This window comes from Thamnophis elegans, chromosome 11, assembly GCF_009769535.1.
Source record: "Thamnophis elegans isolate rThaEle1 chromosome 11, rThaEle1.pri, whole genome shotgun sequence".
In the NCBI taxonomy this organism is placed as follows: domain Eukaryota; kingdom Metazoa; phylum Chordata; class Lepidosauria; order Squamata; family Colubridae; genus Thamnophis; species Thamnophis elegans.
In genome coordinates this window covers 56,959,943-56,980,776 of record NC_045551.1, presented here as the reverse complement: position 1 = coordinate 56,980,776, position 20,834 = coordinate 56,959,943, and the positions used below count along the sequence as shown (strand labels likewise).

Sequence of the window (20,834 nt, the reverse complement as noted above, 5' to 3'; positions counted from 1 at the left end):
TTTCTTCTTTAGAGGATGGGTGTGGGGGAGGCGACTGCTAAGCTTTCCAAGTCACACATTCGTTATTTTTACACACACACACAAAATATGTTTTCTACATTTAGCTTAATGCAACATTGGTTGAGTGGCATGAATGGGAGGGTAGCATCCAATGAAGTTCTAGAAGGCTTAATTTCTTCTAGTCTTTCAAGTTCAAGCAATTTGGTCCTACGATTAAATAACACTTAAAAATGCCTTTTACAAATACTATTTTTACAAGAATATATGTTTTAAAAATGCAGATGGTGGCAAGCTATATGTCACCTTCAATTAGCAAGGGCAGATATCTCTCTTACGGCTCCTACTTCATTATCACCTGAATGCTTGGCCAGTACCTAGAGAGCAAATTAACTTTTCCATCTCCTTTTTTTTTAATGTAACAATTTCAATAAATGACTCTTTAATCATCAAAGAAATGGAACAACAAAGGCTGATCTCTTATTTAAAGAGAAATGTTTATGAGACACCAGCTGTTAAAGGGAAAAATTTCTACAGTGCCTCTGCATCTAAAGCCATCCCGGAGAATGGAAGTGTGCTGGGAGATGTCCAAATTTGATGCCAACAAGTCAATGTGAAATATGGATTCTTTGATTTCGGTGGTTAATTATCCTGACTGAGTGCAGCCGTGTTTCCAGTTTATTTTGAAATTATGTTCACATTCAGATTTTTTTGGGGGGTGGGGTGGAGGTGTATGTGTGCGGGGAGGTCTCTAATGACAGCCGAGCATCACCTTAAATGAAAATGACACTTGCTTATAATACTGTTTTCCAGAAGGTTCACGACAAGAGACATTCAGCATGGCTTACAATTAACAAGGCCTTTGATGGAAAAGAAATTGGTCTCTGCCGCTAATCAAAGCATCCAAGACAACCTCCAACAGGCATAATTCTGTCCCTTTTTGTTTCGGGAAAATCTTGACAAGAGCAGAATGGTTTCCTTCGTTCCTTTCTTCTCTGACAATTAACGAGGGAAAGGTTATTCTGCATGACTCCCCTAAAGATTTTTGGCATTAATTAGAGAAAGACCACACACATCCGTGGTCAAATGGTGCCCCCAATTTGTACCTTCGCTAGTTTCCCACACAAGGGGAAAAAAGGCTTCCTCCTGAACTGGCCTTGTAGACTCTTTAACTTTCCTTCCTCCTCGACGGAGCAATCTTTCATCCTAACCTAATCCAAATTTAATATAATTCAAGCAGTCTGAGCGCTTCAGCTATAAAATACTGCAAAAAAGGCAATGGGAGTTAAAGATTTAAATCAATTTGCATTCTCGTCTTGCCCCGAGGAGGAAACTTAGCACACAAGAGAAACTGAATTAAGGAATATACAGATTACAAATGTCATCAGTCTGTATGACAATTTGGTTGCTCCCAGACACCAACCACCTCATTTCACATTTCCGCTTTTCCCAACTTGGTGCCCTGAATCTCTCAAAACCTCATCTTCTGGGATTTCTTTACAACAGTGGCATCTGGGAGGTGAAATCCAAGGTATTCAGGGGACACTGGATCGAAGAAATCCATAACTTTTGAGATAAGATGCATCTGCCTGGCGCAATAAATCAGGAAGTAAGATAGGTCAAAGGACTACAGGTTTTTTTGCATGATAACACTGTCTACAAGAATCCAAGCTACAGTAGTAACATACTTAGTACACTGGTTGGTGATCAGCAAGTCTTGGTTTGAGACCCAAGTGCTGCTGTGTGACAGGGTGAGCTCCCATCATTTGCTCCAGCTCCTGCCAACCTAACAGTTAGAAAATACCTATCTACCCACTTGCATCTGCAAGTAGATGGATAGGTACCATTTCAGGAGGTATATTAATGGGGCCATGAAAGGAGTCTCCGAACAGGTGTCCCCCAGGCAATGGTAATACCACTGGCTCATTCTTTCAACCTGGAAGTGCCCCGGTGCTTCTGACATGAACGACTAACAGTCAAAGCACACTGGTGGTAGATAAGAATCAATGGAATCAGTGGTGGGATTCAATTTTTTTTAAATTTGAATTTGGTTCTGTAGGTGTGGCTTGGTGGGCGTGGCAGGGGAAGGATACTGTAAAAACTCAATTCCCTCCACACTCCAGAGGAAAGTTACTGCAAAATCCCCATTTCCTCCCAATCAGCTGGGACTCGGGAGGCAGAGTATAGATGAGGGTGAGGCCAGTCAGAGGTGGTATTCACTGGTTCTCCGAACTACTCAAAATTTCTGCTACCGGTTCTCCAGAACTGGTCAGAACCTGCTGAATACCACCTCTGAACAGAATTTAAGGTGGGTTGGATTTATATCTCTTGGGAGCACAAAGGAACTCGAGACTTTTCATTTGATCCTTTTTGGGCTCAACCTGGTCACCTCCAACATGTCACCTTACAACTACTTAGTGATATTATTTGGGGAAGTAACACACCAATGTTTCGTGGTTTTCTTGTGCAAATTTGGAACTAGATACCACCCAAGAAAAGGCTCAGTAACCACCAAAACCAAGTTTGCATGTCCGATCCTTTTATACTGTGTGAAACTTGAGTAAACTTGACAAATCCTATCCCTTCTCCAAGAGCAACTACAATGGAGTTGTGGAAGAACATAGAATGTGTTGTTACATTAGCACACAAATATCTCAGCACATAGGCCAGAACCCAACTTTTCAGACTAATGTTCACATTGGAAGTTTTGAGCCCAAGTCGGGAAGATATTTACAAAATGGCTTCCACAGTAAGTATTGCCAGCAAAAAAAAACAAAAAAAAAAACAGTTGGACTGAAACCAAACTGGTATTTTTCTCCTCAGAATATTCTTTGCTATTTTTGCAGTTTGAGACACATTAGCTTCCTGTTTCACTTTTTTCTAAACTGGAGAATCTTGAAATATAAAAGTTGAATCTGGCAGGTACAATAGTAAAAGATCTGTAGGGATTTCTGATTCTGACCTCCAGGAGACCACTAGATCACAATATCTTTGACATTTTCTCCTAAGATCATCAGAGTCCTAAGCCATCCATAGTTCTAGCAGAAGCACCATGAATTATAAAAACCCTAAAGAAGAGATTTCTTTTTCTGGTTCTGCTTCATTAAAAGGTCAAAAGATGCAATGAGAGCCATGAGGGAAATCCTATAATGACACATAAGTCCTGGAAAAATCTGGAAACTGGTGAGAATGTTGACCCAAGCCTTGACCAAGGTTCAAGGACTTGAACACACTTATTTAGCTGATAAAGACATGGAGAAGAAAATGACAATGGAGAAATGCATCCAAAATGGACTCTTCCCATCTTCACAACCCTTTAGTACGTGCACTTTTTATCAACTTTGAAACGACTTCGTCCAAAGCCATATTTGCTTTCGCTTCATTTCTTAGTTGCCACTTGTTGGCAGGGGAGGTAGAATGGATTGGAATGTGGTGCCCTAATCCACTAGACAAAATATCGACCGGAAGCAACGTGAGAACCATGGGTGGGGTTCAGAGGTGGGTTCCTACCAGTTCGCACCAGTTCGGTAGAACCGGTTCGTCAAATCTACCGAACCGGTTAGAAGAGGTTCCACCAGTGGACCCGGAAAGCAGGCCACACCTACAGAAGAGGTTCCAAAATTTTTTGAAACCCACCACTCACACACACACACACACACACACACAAACACACACACACAGACTCACACAGAAAGAGAAAGAGAAAGGAAGAAAGAAAGAAATAAAAAAAGAAAGAAAGAAAAAGTGAGAGAGAGATGAAAGGAAGAAAGGAAAAAGGGACAGAGAGACAAAAGGAAGGAGGGAGAGAGAGAGAGGGAGAGAAAACACATGGCCGGCAAGCCACTCCCATCAGGTCACATGGCCGGCAAGTCACTCCCACAAAGGAGGCCACACCCACCACTGGTCAGATTCTACTGCTTCGGACTGGTTCGGGCAAACTAGTAGCTCCAACTATCAGCTGGGAGAGAACTGGTTCGCTCCAACTTTCAGCTGGGCCCGCCTGCCTGCCCCTGCGCTATACTCACTTATACTCCCTTTATGGAAGCCCAGGTGATATGCACAGCAGCGTGTCGTGCCTCAGCTGTTTTCCTCCCCAGCAGTGATGTGGCAGGGGATTTATCTGTAAACTGTGCATGCGTATGCAGCGTATGTCAGGCACATGCATGAGCAAAGCAAGTGCATGCTTGCGAAGCGTGCGCTCAGCAAACCGGTTGTTAAACCAGTAGGATCCCACCCAGGTGAGAACAAGGTCACGGCAACAAACATCTGCTGAGACTGAGGGGGGAAGCTACTGCTGAATTGATTGGTTAACATGACCCAGGATAGTTGAGGGGGGTGGGAAGTTTCTATTCCTTTTATTACTCTGAAGCGTGGAAAATACTCAGAGCTAGTTTCACCTTTCTAAGTGGTGATACGATGCACTCAATAAAAGGACTGAGTGGAGCTTCCAAGTCCTGATTGAATTGGGCTCTTTGCTTGGAACTATGACACTTTCCTTTAGACACAAAAGGTGACCAATCAATGCCACAGCCCATATTCCATTGAGAGTCCCACACAGCTCTCCTATGTAACAAGGAATCTGATCCCCAGGACTCTCATTGAAAATGTGCCTACTCATTTAAAGGGCTAGATGAAACACAGGTGTGAGGTACTGTTGTGGCCCGGCAGGTGCCGTTGGAGCTGCCGCCAGACTCCGACGGCGAGGGGTCTTATGAGTTGGCCCTGGAGGAGGTGGAGGACCCTGGGCAGGGTGCCGACTCCAAGCAGGGCGAGGAGAGACTGGTTGGCCACCAGGTGGTGCTGGAGCCTTGGATCAGAGGGAGTGATCAGGAAAACACTTGTGAGTTATTTCGGGATGCACACCGTCGAAGGGCTACTCGGCGGCAAGAACAACTGCGTAATCATAGGAGATGATTACGCTCAGTTGATGCTTATTAAGATCCTCTCCTGATTATAAAAGAGACTGCTTGTGCCACACCCTTTTGCAGAAGTCAACGTTCACGTTAAGGACTAACCAGAAACAAACTTGGCAGGCTGGATTGCTGCCAGAGTTTGTGTGCATTGCTGCCAAGCTTTGTAGGACTTGCTGCCAGAGTGCTTATCTCTTTGCTTATGTGGCTTGCAGCCAACGAGAGTCTTGACTGATTAAAAGAAACCTGTTTAGTTACATGGGTTTTGGCTTTCGTTCCTGGACGGAGAAGAGGGGTCAGAACAGGTATGCATACAATAATTTGGTTGAACATTGGATATTAAAAATCCTATATTCTAGATTCAATTTTTTTCCATCTACAAGCAGAAGTATAATGGAACTGTAAAACAGGGGTCCTCAACTCCAGGTCCATGGACTGCTACCAGTCCACAGCATGCAAAAAACTAGGCCGTGGAAACAAGTGAAGTCCCATCTGCAGGATGCAGCCAGCACACAAAACCACGTCCTCTCTTGTCCACGGAAAAACCTCTATCCATAATCCCTAGTGGCCAAAAGGTTGGGGGCCACTGCTGTAAAAGGTCAAGGTTTCCCCTGTCCAGTCGTATCTGATTCTAGGGGGTGATGGTCATGTCTGTTTCTTGACTGAGGGAGCCAGCGTTGTCTGAAAATACTCTCCATGGTCATGTGCCCAGCAAGACTGTACATTGAGGTGCACAGAATGCTGTTACCTTCCCACCGGTGATACCTGTTAACCTACTTGCATTTGCATGCTTTCGGAGTGGTAGGTGGGCAAGAGCTTGAGCAAATAATGGGAGCTCACCCCATTGCATGGTGCTCAAAGTCAGGACTGTCAACTTTCTAGCAGGCAAGCTCAGCGTCTTTAACCGTTATGCCATCGTGCCCCAGTGGAACTATACAGATGCTTAAATCAACAATCTACACAGACGCATTTAAAGAAAATTCAAATAGGGTTTTAGAGTTTACTGTTGCAACATAGAAGGAGAACAGGTCCTCTGTGTCCTGTAATGTGCAGTGACACTCCCAGCAGTAGTTGGGACTCAGACTGAAAATGTGAGTGTTGGCAATTCATTAATGCAATTTCATTAAGGCCTTAACAAGCACTGTAAATACTTTTCAAATTAATTCCCCTGTTTTTCAATCAGTAAGAATGTTTCCTCACTCGCTCCAAACAAGATCCATCCTGATTGGAACAGCCTTGCTTCTCTACCTGTTCTGAAATAAATTGCTTGCCGTTGAAGTACAGGAATTAAGTTTTGAATCATGTTTATCTATGTGTTTGTTGTATTTCGAGAGGTTTCCAGGTGGTGTGGAGTACTTAAAAAGCATCAGGATCGAAAACAAAATATTCTACGTCTTACAACAATTTCTCTCAAGATAATCAAGAAACCTGAAACATACAGACGGTCAGGCCTGCAGTCAAATTCCTTTTAGGATCTTTGGCCTGCCACACTCGCTATTATTTTTTATTCTGTTTCATTAGTGGGATAATTGGGAGGTGGGAGTAGTAAGGAGGAGAATTGTAGAATGTGTTGTTGTCAAAATAAAAGATTCCTTTCTAGAAGCCCAAGGTCATTCTTTGTCTCTGCACCTGACTGGAACTAGATGGGGGGAAATGCCAGCATGGCAGTGGAAGATTGGACCATGTGATGGACTTGTGGGTGTGGGGGCAAGGTCATGAACTTTCAACTGGGTGGAAACCCCAGGAAGCTTTCAAATTGGGGTTTTCCACAGATGTACCAACATGTCTCTCTTATTAAATTGGAACTTTGATGAAAGCTCTGCCTTGGACTCTGATTTAATTCTGGATGATATTTGGAACGCGGACACAGAAGTCCAAAGGCCATGTGATTGGACCACAAGAAGAAACAGAGCGAAAGGAGAGAAGAAGGGGAAGTAGAGAAGAGAAAGATGACAGAGAAAAGAAAGGAGGTAGGGAAGAGGAGAGAGGAAGAAGAGCAGTGGTGGGTTTAAAAAAAATTTCGAACCTACTCTGTGGGTGTGGCCTCCTTTGTGGGAGTGGCTTGCTGGCCATGTGACCTGGTGGGAGTGGCTTGTTGGCCATGTGTTTTCTCTCTCTCTCTCTCTCTCTCTCTCTCTCTCTCTCTCTCTCTCCTTCCTTTTGTCTCTCTGCCCCTTTTTTCTTTTTTTCTTTCATCTCTCACTTTTTCTTTCTTTCTTTCTTTCTTCATTTCTTTCTCTCTCTGTGTGAGTCTGTGTGTGTGTGTGTATGTGTGTGTGTGTGTGTGTGTGTGTGTGTCAGTGGTGGGTTTCAAAAAATCTTGGAACCTCTTCTGTAGGTGTGGCCTGCTTTCCAGGTCCACTGGTGGAACCTCTTCTAACCGGTTTGGTAGATTTGACGAACCGATTCTACTGAATAGGTGCGAACTGGTAGGAACCTGCCTCTGGAGAAGAGGCAAGAAAGCAATAGATTGGGTATAAATATGGTGTATGGAGAGCAGAAGAGCTAATAATAGTCTTTGGGGGTTGATGGTAAGACAAATTGACATAGTATTGAATAATACAAAATTGTATTGGTTATGTAATGGTATACACATGGTTATTTGTATGAAAATAAAAAAAATAAAAAAACTTTTTAAAAGAAACAGACCAAAAGAAGGATAATGAGAGGTAAGGACTTTCTCCACAAGAAGAAGTCAGAAAACCTGGTTTGTCCATCATGGCAGAAAATGGCTTTCCTTTCACCCTACTTGATTTGGATACGTTCCAGGACTCCCCCGACCTTCCCCCTTGTCCTTGCTTATAACAGATGGTGCATTAGTGAGACTTTGTTCCAGTCATCTTGCCAGTTTCACTGTGGCAGCTGTTAGAAGGCCCTGGAATGGCCGTTGCCTCCTTGAAAGGCATATTCTAAAGCCCAGTTAGGTTGCTGAAGCTTCTTGCTTGAAATGGGGCACGCCTCTGACATTTCTATTCTCACAAAGAAGAGAAGGGAGTGGAGGGAGGGAAAAAGAGCCTGAGCAGCTGCAGGGGAGGCAAAATGGACTCGGCAGCATCGTGTCCTGAAAAAGCTCTGCAGTTTGAGGAACTCCTTATGAGATCACCAAACTGCCTAGCCCAGGAGTCCCCAAACTGTTGGCAGTGGCCCACTACTCGGCCATGAGGGGTTTGCAACTGGGCCGTGGAAACGGCTGTGAGTGTGCATCCAATTGCATCATTTGTGCAAGCAGTGGGCAAGCACGTGCCCTTCATGGAAACAGAGCTGCACACACACACTGTTGTGACCCACCAGTTGCCAGCAGAACTGGGGGCAGACTCGGACGATGAGGAGGTTGAGGAAGAACTTGGGCCAGTTCTGGGGCCTGGGGAAGGCTCTGATGAATGCTCAGCATCGGACGCAGAGATAGAGCCAGGGCTGTCCGACATTTCCCAGCCACTGGAGAGGCACCCGCCTTGGAAGGTTGAGTGAGGAGGAAGAACAGCTGGGACCCGTTCCAGATGTGCATATGTGCAGAGCTGTTAGGAGAGGTGAACAACGGAGGACAAGGAGTTGACTCAGGAAGCAAAGCACACATGGATGCTGAATGGCCTATCCCTAACTGGGGAACAAATAGAAGGAAAGGGGAGTGATGGTTGTGGGAGACAACAGTTTGGATTTCTGAAGGTTTGGCTCATTTTGTGCCACAGAGACTGCTTGCCAGAACTTAATTTGCAGCTTTTTGGCTGGCAATTATAACAAGGAACTGATAAGGTCTGTTACCGCAGTTAACTCTTTGAAGGACTATTGCCTGGAGTTTTTGCTGCGTGAATGCCATTAATTCACAGGAGATAAACGAAGAGGGGGGGTTTATGACAAGGAGTCTATTTCTTGTTTCTTCTAAGGCTGGGTCAGAACATGTACTTGCCAGCCACTTGCATGAATCATCCCCTCCTGCCAGTCCACAAAGGCCCAAAACGTTGGGGAACACTGGCCAACTAGCCCTTGTAACTAGCCCTTCTTAGATGATCATGGAACCATCCACCATTGGGATATAAAAAAATATGGTCAGCCTAAAATCTAATGTTCATTCTGGTCCTTTCAACTTGCATGACCTTTCTAGCAAAGGATGACCCAACAGGTCACAGGGCTGCCCAATTCCAATTAAATGTCTTACAAGGATCAAAGTGAGCTAAAACAGAACAGATTGCTCAAAAGGAAACAGAACTGGATCCCTGTCTCCATGGCCACTCAGAAATGGCGAGGAAATATTTCAGATCTTTTTAAAGCACTGTTACGGTAGCGCTTTGATACTTGCTCTATTAAAAGAACATCCTTCTTTCAAAAACTGGCATTGCAGAAAAAAGGAGGTCTGGACAATCCATGCAGAAATAGACTCGTTCAAAAAAAATTAAAAAGAGGTCGCCTAATGCAACCCTAATTTCACGCAAAGTGTTTTGCAGCCTTAAAAGATGTGAACATGAGTATTACATTCATTTGCCTCTCCACGTTTCTCCACAATTTTCAAAGACATACGTACATTATGGTTTCACTGAAGGTCATACTTTACATCGCCCGCTTCAAGGTGCGTCCTATTCTTCTTCAACAATAGGAGCCTGTTTTTATGCTCCCTTTTAGGTGAGATGAGAACTGAAACATTTTGAATTTGATTTGATCTCAGCGCATCCCAGGCTGAATGAAAAGCAGACCAACTGAAGCACAAAACAAGCCATTTCAACCATTTGCAAGAGTTTTGAACTTGAAACGTTTTCAATGTGGAACACACCCTCTCTCAGAGGTCGAAATACTTAAAAACAGTCAGTTTTACACTCTAAAGAGCAGGGTGTTTTGAACCAGAAGTCTTGAATCTGAAACTAAGAGCCGAGGTGGTGCAGTGGTTAGGGTGCAGTACTGCAGGCCACTTCAGCTGATTGCTATCTGCAGTTCAGCGGTTCAAATCTCACCGGCTCAAGGTTGACTCAGCCTTCCATCCTTCCGAGGTGGGTGAAATGAGGACCCAGACTGTGGGGGCAATATGCTGACTCTGTAAACCGCTTAGAGAGGGCTGAAAGCCCTATGAAGCAGTATATAAGTCTAACTGCTATTGCTATTGCTAACTTTTGCACATCCCTGTCCTCTGCACATTCACTTTATGGACTGACTTAAGATGCACCTTAGAAGAAAAAGAAAATGCCAGCCTATGTTAAGACAATAATTAAGGCCTTGAAGACAGAATTTCCAGGTATTCCTTTAAACAGGGCAAGGTAAAAATGAGGGTTGGGACATTGTAATTCTTCACAGTCACTCCAGATGGTGTCCGCAGAAATAAGGAATTAAATTGCTGCAGAGGAAAGCAGATGCTATCCTAACCCAGAAACGAAAATTCTTTTCCCAACTCCAAAGGATGGTCCTTTCAATTATAAAGCAGGGACGTCAAACTTGATTTCATTGAGGGCCGAATCAGGGTTGTGTTTGACCTTGGGGGGCAGGGGTGGGCGTGGCCAGGGTGGGCACTTCATTTGGAAGTCCTTCGTTTGGAAGATGACTTTCCTACCAATGCAACAGGTTCATCCCTAGCCCAGTTCTACAAGACCCAAAGAAAGGGCTCTTCCCAGACTCTCCACCCTTCTTTGGCTCCTGTTATTTCACATCTGGAACCCAATCAGAGGTCCTTCCGATCATCTTGATCTTCTTAAGGAAATTCTACAATGCACTTTGGCGCTCCGTTGTCATTTGATGAGTGACAAGACGTGATCTCTGTCAGTGGACACCAGATTAACCCAGCGAAACTGGTGCATTCCCTTCTTGTCCCTTCTCGGCAACCGCAAGGTAAGGATCTCACCACAAACCCAGTTGTAAAACTGTCTCCCATCTGAAAGTCCAAAGCTGTCTCTCAAATAGCCTCTGACAGTCTCCTCTTACCTGCTCATTTCATATTCATATTTTATTTCCTTACAATGATAAATCATCATGTGGCATTTTGCACGCCACAAATTAAAGTTTGTTTTGACAGTTCCACTGAAGGAATTGTGTTGGCGATGCATCCCTTAATTAAAGGAAATCCTGAAAAATTATACTTCACTTCCAAAGAACTGGGGGAAATGACCTCAGCTCATTTATCACTTCCAAGAGATACATCTGCTTAGGGAGCTCCTGAATTTAGATGAGGTTAGTTATCCAGGAGAAAAACATAAATAATAAGAGCAGGCCATTACCAAGCCTAAGTCCATATCAGTAAGAACCTAGTCTTCATTAATGAAATGTAATGTGTTTCACATTAAGGTGGAGTCTTCCTCAAAATACATCTCATCTGCCCAAATGATGCTATTATTCAGGTCTGGTGGAATCCAATTTCAGGTAAAGAAAGCAGTGACATTAAAGAACCTAAGTGGTGCAGTGGTAACCTGCACAATTGCAGGCTAACTCTGCCTGCAGACTAGAGTTTGATCCTGATGGAACTCATGGTTGACTCAACCTTCCATCATTCTGAGGTCAGTAAAATGAGGAGCCACGTTGTTGGGGGAAATATACAAATAATGCTTACATTGTAAACAGCCCAGAGAGGGCAGTGCTATGGGGTGGTATATCAGCCTAAATGCTATTGGTATTCTCTGTCTCCCTGTCTGTCTGTCTGTCTGTCTCTGACTCTGTCTCTGTCTCTGTGTCTCTGTCTCTGTCTCTCTCTGTCTCTCCCCCCCCCCCCTCTCTCTCTCACACACACACACACAAACACTGTGTGTGTGTATCAGAGGTGGGTTCCTACCAGTTCGCCCCTATTCGCTAAAACCGGTTCGTCAAATCTACCGAACCGGTTAGAAGAGGTTCTACCAGTGGACCCGGAAAGCAGGCCACACCTACAGAAGAGGTTCCAAAAAATTTTGAAACCCACCACTGACACACACACACACACACACACACACACAGAGAGAGAGAGAGAGAGAGAGAGACAGAGAAAGCAAGGAAGAAATGAAGAAAGAAAGAAAGAAAGAAAGAAAGAAAGAATGAACGAAATAAAGAAATATAGAAAGATAACAGAAACAGTGAGAGATGAAAAAAAAAGAAAAAAGGGGCAGAGAGACAAAAGGAAGGACAGAGAGAGACAGAGAGAGGAGGGGGAACACATGGCCGGCAAGCCACTCCCACCAGGTCACATGGCCAGCAAGCCACTCCCACAAAGGAGGCCACACCCACAGAGTAGGTTCGAAATTTTTTTGAAACCCACCACTGATGTGTATGGTGTGTCTCTCTGTCTCTCTCACTCTGTGTGGGTGGGTGGGGTTGTTGTAGTTATGATACATTTGCAAAATGACTTCAGGCTTCTGCCTTCTCATACTGTTCATCTGTTAGGATCAGGCCCTAAAAAAGCAATACCATTTAAAGTAGAAATTTGCTTCAGGATAACCCCCTTAAATCAGCTCCACCTGTAATCACACCCGAACCTTTTTTATCTGCAAACCTATCAGATTAAAGAGAGGGAATTCAAGCTCCCTGGCTTGAAAACTCCATGTTCAATAAAACATTTGCAAAAGGGCACCCATAAATTTTTTTCTGTGCAATGACTGGTGTTCAGCACAGAGCTTCCGACTCAGCACACAAGTATCTGAAGTCCTGTAAAAACTCCGTGGAAATTTATAGCTGTTCGCCAGGAACACGGGAGTTGCCCCCGCACCAGGCATTCCCAATTCACAGGCTGGTAAGAGGATGCAGGATTTATTATCTTTTCTCCTTCTGCTGTAAGCAGGCCTCGAGGTGTCTCCCTATTCCAACACACCAATTAAAGCAACCTCTAGTAGCAGGTTGTCACTATTCTGCTTGACAATACTCCCCAGTCACTTCTGAAATGGGAGGTTGTGGAGAGTGAGTTGCAAGCATTCTTGAGGAACGATTGCCTTGTGGTCAATGGCCCCAAACATCTCTTTACCCAAGAATGAGCTAGTGCAGAGACCCCCAACATTTTGGGCACCAAGGACCAGTTCCGTGGAGAGAAGTTTTTTCCTCAAAGCAGGGAGGGTGTGGTTTTGCATGCTGCCTGCATCCCACGCATGAGATTTTTGCTTGTTTGTGTGGCCCAGTTTTTAGCATACCGCGGCCCAGTACTGGTCCATGGATGACGGATTAGGGACCCCTGAGCTAGTGAGGCTCCTTCTTAGGATACCCATCCCATCCATCAGCCTACTCAGTTTTCATCATTTTCTCAAAATGAAGGATGCAACATGATGCATCCTTCCAAATAAAGATGGCTGGCATTATACTCCATAGCCTGTTGACTTCTCAAGTCAGTTTTGTCTTCCAATCTCTCTCCAATCTATTTTGGAGAGCTCCCCAATCCTCCAAAGAGAATGGGACAACCTGCTGCAACCAACTCATGGCGGTCAAAACATGACCAACTCATCACTGGACAACTCATTGAAGGACAATTCAATTTAATTATTTAAAACATTTTTAAAAAAGAATTTATCATTCACATTTCATTTTGCCACTCCTTTGGCATTCTTTCTTTAATGATTCTCTCCCGCTATTTAGCGAAACGAAGGGGTTGTTAAACTGGTAGGATCGCACCAGGGGTGAAATTCAACAGGTTATGACAGGTTCCAGAGAACCGGTAGCTGAAATTTTGAGTAGTTTGGAGAACCAACAAATACCACCTCTGGCTGGCCCCAGAGTGGGGAGGGAATGGAGATTTTGCAGTATCCTTCCCACGCCATGCCCACCAAGCCACACCCACAGAATCGGTAGTAAAAAAAAATGAATTTCACCACTGGATCGCACCCCTGTTTGTATACCATGTTTTGTGGTCCACGTGACATATGGCTTAAATCAGTATTGTCACCAAGACAACTTTAAATAGATCGAGAATGCCTATTGCTTTCAAATGTGTTGATGGCTGCAAGGATGGTTTTGATTTCAACTTCTAGGCCCAGATTATGTTTCTTCACCAGCATTCTAATCATGCTGCTGTTAAAGATGTGCCAATACGCCTTTAAATAGCAATAGCAATAGCAGTTAGACTTATATACCGCTTCATAGGGCTTTCAGCCCTCTCTAAGCGGTTTACAGAGTCAGCATATTGCCCCCAACAATCCAGGTCCTCATTTTACCCACCTCGGAAGGATGGAAGGCTGAGTCAACCCTGAGCCAGTGAGATTTGAACAGCCAAACTGCAGAACTGCAGTCAGCTTAAGTAGCCTGCAGTGCTGCATTTAACCACTGCGCCACCTCGGCTTTTTCTTAAATTTTAAAGTGCCACTAATAACTTTCTGGGCCTCTCTAGATACCAGCTCCCTGATACAACCTCAAGGTGAAAAGAACCAGGATCCAAGAAATATACTAAACATCACCCAGTCATGATATGAATGATCTTTATACTGAAGATGAACTTATCACTCCAAGCCGGAGGTGGGAATCTGTCGGCTCGGCCCAGATTGGGTGAACCGGTAGTAGTGGCAGTGAGAGGCTCCGCCCACCCGGCCGGATGCTTCTGCGTATGTAAATGGAACCGGTAGTAAAAAAAAAATGGAAACCCACCACTGCTTCAAGCCACTATGTGGCAACCAAATTCTCCTCTCTCTTCGGGTATCTCCCTCAAAACAGGGTAACCCTGTTAAATGCCACAGAAACAGAGATGGAAAATCCTTCTTATTGGCCACACTTGCTGGCACAGAATGGTGGTAATATCAACAGTGGTCTGGACTCACATTCAGACAAACCTAACCATGTTCTTAGGATCTAAAGGAACCGTCTGCAGCGGAATTATCGAGTTTGTATTTTTGTACTTCTATAACTGTCTGGTTTGGTACAGCAACCCAACTGAGGTACAGACTTCAACAGATAGTTATGACTGCAGAATAAACGATTGTAACCAGCCTGCCTTCCATTGAGGACCTGTATACTGCATGAGCCAGAAAGAGGGCTGAGAAAATATCTACGGACCCTTCATATCCTGGACATAAACGGTTTCAACTTCTACCCTCAGGACGCCACTATACAGCATTGCATGCCAAAACAATTAGACACAAAGAACTCCCCCCCCCAATGCATCAATCTGCTAAACACTTATTCCTAAAGATATATAATCATGTTGAGGATTGTATTATTATCCTTCTCACCTTTCCTACTACCTCCCCCTATTTGGTATCTTAGAGCTATGACGTCGGTTGTATCTTATGACTTATGATTTATGATTTATCACTTTGTTGCTTCTGTGTATACTGAGAGTTTATGCACCAGAAACAAATTCTTTGTGTGTCCAATCACACTTCGCCAATAAAGAATATTCTATTCTATTCTTCATTCTAATACATTATGTTTTGTTTTGTTCTATTCTGTTTTAATCTAATCTTCCTTCCAATATATTCTATTCTATTCTATTCTATTCTATTCTTCATTCCAATACATTATGATTTGTTCTGTTCTTTTCTGTTCTGTTCTAATCTAATCTTCATTCTATTCTATTCTATTCTATTCTATTCTATTCTTCATTCCAATACATTATGTTTTGTTCTGTTCTGTTCTATTCTAATCGAATCTTCCTTCCAATATATTCTATTCTATTCTATTCTATTTTTCATTCCAATACATTCTATTCTATTCTATTCTATTCTATTCTATTCCACTCCACTCCACTCCACTCCACTCTACTCTATTCTATTCTATTATGTTCTATTATGTTCTGTTCTGTTTCATTCTATTCTAGTACCTCAAGCAAGATCTTTCAGTTGGAAACATTTCAGAGGTGGGTGGCTCCCGGTTTGGCCTGGATTGGGTGAACTGGTAGTGGCGGCGGTGGGAGGCTCCACCCACCCACTCACCCAATGCTTCTGCACATGTGCAGAAGCATTGCACGCGCATGCACGAGCAAACCAGTAGTAAAAAAATGGAAACCACCACTAAAACACTTGTTCATACCACCTTCCAGATCAGTCTGGGCTTCTGTTGTCTGTAGTCACAATTAATATCAAGACACAGGAGCTGTCTCATAAGCCAACCTATTATCACTCCATCAATCAATTGAGAATGAGAGTTATTTATACAGCTCTGCAAAGTTTGTTTGGATTTCATTGTACTGGATCATTATTCAACTTTCAGCATCTTTCATTACTTTACTGAAGGCTGGAATTTCAAACAGAGAACAGGCATGCTTAAAAAAAAAAAACGAGAGAGAATTATGGCCAAAAAAAAAAAAATTCAGACCCACAAGTAAAAACACTTTTCACAGAGAGCATTCATGATTTGTTGGTGCTCAGAGAAGGACATCAGAGACAGATACAAAAGTTTTATATTATCTACAAAGAAGGGTTTTTTTAAAAAAAAGTTAATAGTGAGACTTTTAAGTACGGAGATTTTAGAGAAGACACTGAATTCTTATTTGAATTCCTGATTCCTGGGAATGTCCAAAGGATTCCCAAACCGAGTGCTGTTAAGAACCCATTTCTGCTGGGTTCTAGATCTGTTTCAGAACTGTGCCAGTAATGAAGTCTAGCACAACTTGCACATAAGCTTAAAGGCCAAGATACTCTCAGATTGAGTCCAGCCTTGATAACCATGGAAGATTTTCCTTGGCTGCAGTATGGAAATATTGCCCCTACCTGTTGTTGCTGCTGTTCTTACTTGTATTCTACACTGCTGTTTATAGGAGCAACGTAGAGTAGGATATAATTGGGGGGGGGGACTTGCAAACTACATAGCATGCAGAAGATTCTAAGTTGCAGATCATCTTTTCTACATAGAGAACAATTGAATCCCCAAGATGGCATCGAGATAGGCCCCACCTGATGCCAAAAAACCCCAGATGTTTCATTACCCAAACTAGATAACATCATCAGTGCTAGCCCAATGGAGTTACCTAGTTTGGATAATGAAATGTCTACCAGAAAACAAGCAAGCTCAGAAAGCACCAGGGACTCCTCAACTAGGGGTTCTGACCTAGGCTTCCCAAGATCATGAAACAGACTCCTCATCCCAATAAAAACCCCTTTATTTAGGTTAAAGGGAATTCCTTTCCAGCAATGTCCCGGCCAACAGTCTTTCATGAGATTTCACAACTACAGACCTTTATCAGGCTTGGAGAGCTGCCAGGATGATATCTTCCAAATGCCACGCTGTAGCAGCAATTATTTGGCAAGACGTCAGGAACAGATCTTCACCCTAATGAATTCAACTAATTGTCTCCTGCAAACTCCACTCCCCTTTCGCTCCTCTTAATTCCCTAGGGGAGGGGCCATTCACACTCCACCTGTGCCTTTACTTCTGAGTCGGCCCTTGTTCCTTAGCTGGTCCCTTCTTCTGGCAGTTCTGTACATGTGCACATCGGGAACAGGCTCCAGCTGTTCTTCTGCCCCACTTATATCCAACTCCAAAGGCAGTTGATAACTGTCAGATGGCCCTGGCTCCATCTTTGCCTCTGACACAGAACAATACTCAGAGCCTTCCCCAGACTCCAAGTCTGACCCATTTTCCTCCCCAACTTCTTCACTGTCTGAATCTGCCACCAGCTACACTGACCACTGGTGGGCCACAACACTAGAACCGTTCCTACTGCCAGTCAGATAGGCTTAAAAGTTTTTTGTCAGAAGCCTTGAGACTTCCACCATGTGACAAATGGGATGCCTTTCTAACATCAAGAGATGTTTTGGGATCCCCGTGGCCTCACATACTGTATGCCTGAGAGAGAGAAAAATGTTCGGACTTGAGGCTGCTCTGTGATATACGAACCCAAAATATCCATTGATCCTCATAATCCTTATCCCACTTTTGCTCCAAGGTTTGGAACAAACAGCCTTCTGTGCCTATAATGAGTCACCAAGGAAAAGCCTAGCTCCCCAAAACCATCTCCTTGCTTCCTCCTCCAAGCACACAATAAACAGGAAGATAATTTTTGTGAGCTACGTAACACGAAATCTCAGTAAAGGCATACAAGGGAGACAGATGCATCTTCCCCTAGAAGGAATGGCATGGGAGGGAATTGAGTTTTGTATATGGACCTCAAAAGAACAATAAAATGAAATTGCGGCACTTAAAAACCTAAGAAAAAGAACCCAAAACAAAAATGAACAATACAAACAAGATTGTTTAGCACTTTCATCAGCCACAAGAGGTAACTTCTCATCTACACTTGACTTGCTTTCTGTGGAGCACAACAGAACCATGTCCACCCTGGCCAGGGGTGGGCTTCAAAAAGTTTAGCAATGGGTTCTCTGCCCAGTTGCTGGGTGGGCATGGCCATGGTGGGCATGGCTTAGTTGCCCTCCTGCACCATGGCAGGGGGAGGTCTTTTCACCCTCCCCAGGCTGTGAAGGCTTTTCCCAAGCCTCTGGAAAGACGAAAAAGCCATCCCCAGGCTCCGGAGGGATGGAGGCCAGAGATGGACCCGTTTCCAGCCTTATGGAACTTCCAGGAGGCCTATTTTTTGCCCTCCCTGAGCCTCCGCGGATAAGGGAGGCAGAATAAGCTTTTGGACAAGGCTCTGGCTTTAGAAATCACCATGAGGAGTGACAATAAAGAGAAAATTTCACAGTCATCTCTAAACAGTGAAGAAAATTTCCCAAAGGCGTCTTTCAAAAAGGCAACTGGACTTTCTTTGGTTTTTTTTCCTTGAAGACATTTGCTTCTCATCCAAGAAGCTTCTGAACTGAAGAAGCTTCTTGGATGAGAAGCAAAACATCTTCAAGGGGGGGGGGGAAGCCAACAAACTCCAGTTGCCTTTTGAAAAAGCAACTTTGGAACAATGATGACCTGGAGGATTGTGAATCTCCACCAGTGTTGGGTTTCAAAAAATTTTGGAACCTCTTCTGTAGGTGTGGCCTGCTTTCCAGGTCCACTGGTGGAACCTCTTCTAACCGGTTCGGGAGATTTGACTAACCGGTTCTACCAAATAGGTGCGAACTGGTAGGAACCCACCTCTGATCTCCACGGTGAAGAAGATATTTTGAAGGGTTTGCATGTTGAGGGCAAAGAAGACATCAGGAAGTAGGGATTCTGCTTCTGGCCACAAGATCTGTTATACAATTATTGCAGGATTGGCTTGGCATTTACTTCATCTTCATAATCTCTCCAGGCATGGTCAGAGGTCCAGGAAAAGGTCTACTAGTTCCAACCTCACTCGAAGAATGCCTCTTCCTCTGAATTATTTACCACTAGGTAACTTCAACACACGCAATGTTCTGATTGCACCACAAATGCGGTAGTCATCCTTACCTTTCACGGAGGCACTGAGTTTTATAAATATGAGCATGATAGTGTAGAATAATCATATCCAAAGACCAGTGGTGGGTTTCAAAAAATTTTGGAACCTCTTCTGTAGGTGTGGCCTGCTTTCCGGGTCCACTGGTGGAACCTCTTCTAACCGGTTCGGTAGATTTGACGAACCGGCTCTACCAAATAGGTGCGAACTGGTAGGAACCCACCTCTGTACTAGTAGGATTATTGCTAATTGTTCATGGGGGGGGGGGAAACAATTCTCCCCACTTTTTACTTTCTTCACCAACAAATCCTAAGGAATGGTTGAATCTCTACATGAAAGTGTGGCTATGCCTTGTTCCTTTTCTTTTCTCAAAATAATTTATTGGACCACCTCTGCTGTCTCTTCAAGCTTGTAGGTGACACTTTCAGAGCAAGAAACAAGAGTAGATCCACTCTACCAGAGGAGCTGAGGTGGCGCAGTGGTTAGGGTGCAGTACTGCAGGCCACTTCAGCTGACTGTTATCTGCAGTTCAGCAGTTCAAATCTCACTGGCTCAAGGTTGACTCAGCCTTCCATCCTTCCGAGGTGGGTGAAATGAGGACCCAGACTGTGTGGGCAATATGCTGACTCTGTAAACTTAGAGAGGGCTGAAAGCCCTATGAAGCGGTATATAAGTCTAACTGCTATTGCTATTGCTATAGATGATACTGAGAGTGAGAAGAAACTGGATGGAAAACTGTATCCTTTTTTGGGTACAAAAATGAAGGGAATAAGCAAGCAGAAATATCTCCACGGCATGGAGAGGAACGGAAGGCTGGCACTCACCCCTTGTTCTGATTCCAGCAGCTCCGTTTTGACTCTGACTGCAGGCATCCCATCAAGCATTAACATTCTGTTTCCCGATGTGTTAATAGCCTTAAAGAGAAGAAGAAGGAAAGTAAGGATGAGCCCAGGAGAAAAAACCACAACAACGGAGCATCCTGGTTTGCAAAGGAAAAATTCAAGGATTTGTCTGTTGATCAGGTTTACCAGCAAGAACTTCCGTGCCAAGTATTTTCTAACACTTTGACATCGGCTCTGGGCCCAACTGATTTCAGAATGTTGCCTGTTTCAGTGAACGAGGTTCAGTTCATTCCTGATTCTCTCCTTTATTAGAAGCAGGAATAACATACAGTTTCCTGCCTAAGCAGGGGGTTGGACTAGAAGACCTCCAAGGTCTCTTCCAACTCCTATCCTATCCTACCTTACCCTACCTCACCCTACCCTACCCTACCCTACCCTACCCTCTACTCCACGCTACTCTACTCTACTCTACTCTACTCTACTCTACTCTACTCTACTCCCTACAAATATTACAAATTACCCTGGATGCAAAACTCCACTTTTCCTGGTGGAGGATTTGGGCTGGTTGATTGCAAATTCACATCCAAGCACAGGGATAGAATGCAATCCCATAAATTTAAAAAAGCTGCCATTTCTTGGGAGAAGCTGAAAGCCCCTTAAAAGGAAGACTCCCAAGGGAGGTGATGGTTCATTTTCCTTCCCCAAATTCCCCTTTCCCCTTCTGAGCCACAGTTAACAGGAGGACCTTCTAGCAACCAGGCGTGCTCAAAAGAAGAAGGTAAAGATAAAAGTTCCCCTCGCACATATGTGTTAGTCATTCCCGACTCTACAGGGTGGTGCTCATCTCCGTTTCAAAGCCGAAGAGCCAGCACTGTTCAAAGATGTCTCCTTGGTCATGAGGCCAGCATGGCCAAATGCCAAAGGTGCACA

The 20,834-nt window shown here is 44.0% G+C and overlaps 1 protein-coding gene across 1 annotated transcript in view; it reads right to left on the bottom strand.

Moving 5' to 3' along the window:
* Positions 1-20,834, bottom strand: part of KLF12 (Kruppel like factor 12) — a 260,582-nt gene that overhangs the window by 133,645 nt on the left and 106,103 nt on the right. The window contains exon 2 of the mRNA XM_032226929.1: positions 19,887-19,976. Coding sequence (XP_032082820.1) covers positions 19,887-19,952 — 66 coding nt within the window. The 5' untranslated portion in view covers positions 19,953-19,976. The remainder of the gene's footprint in view (positions 1-19,886; positions 19,977-20,834) is intronic.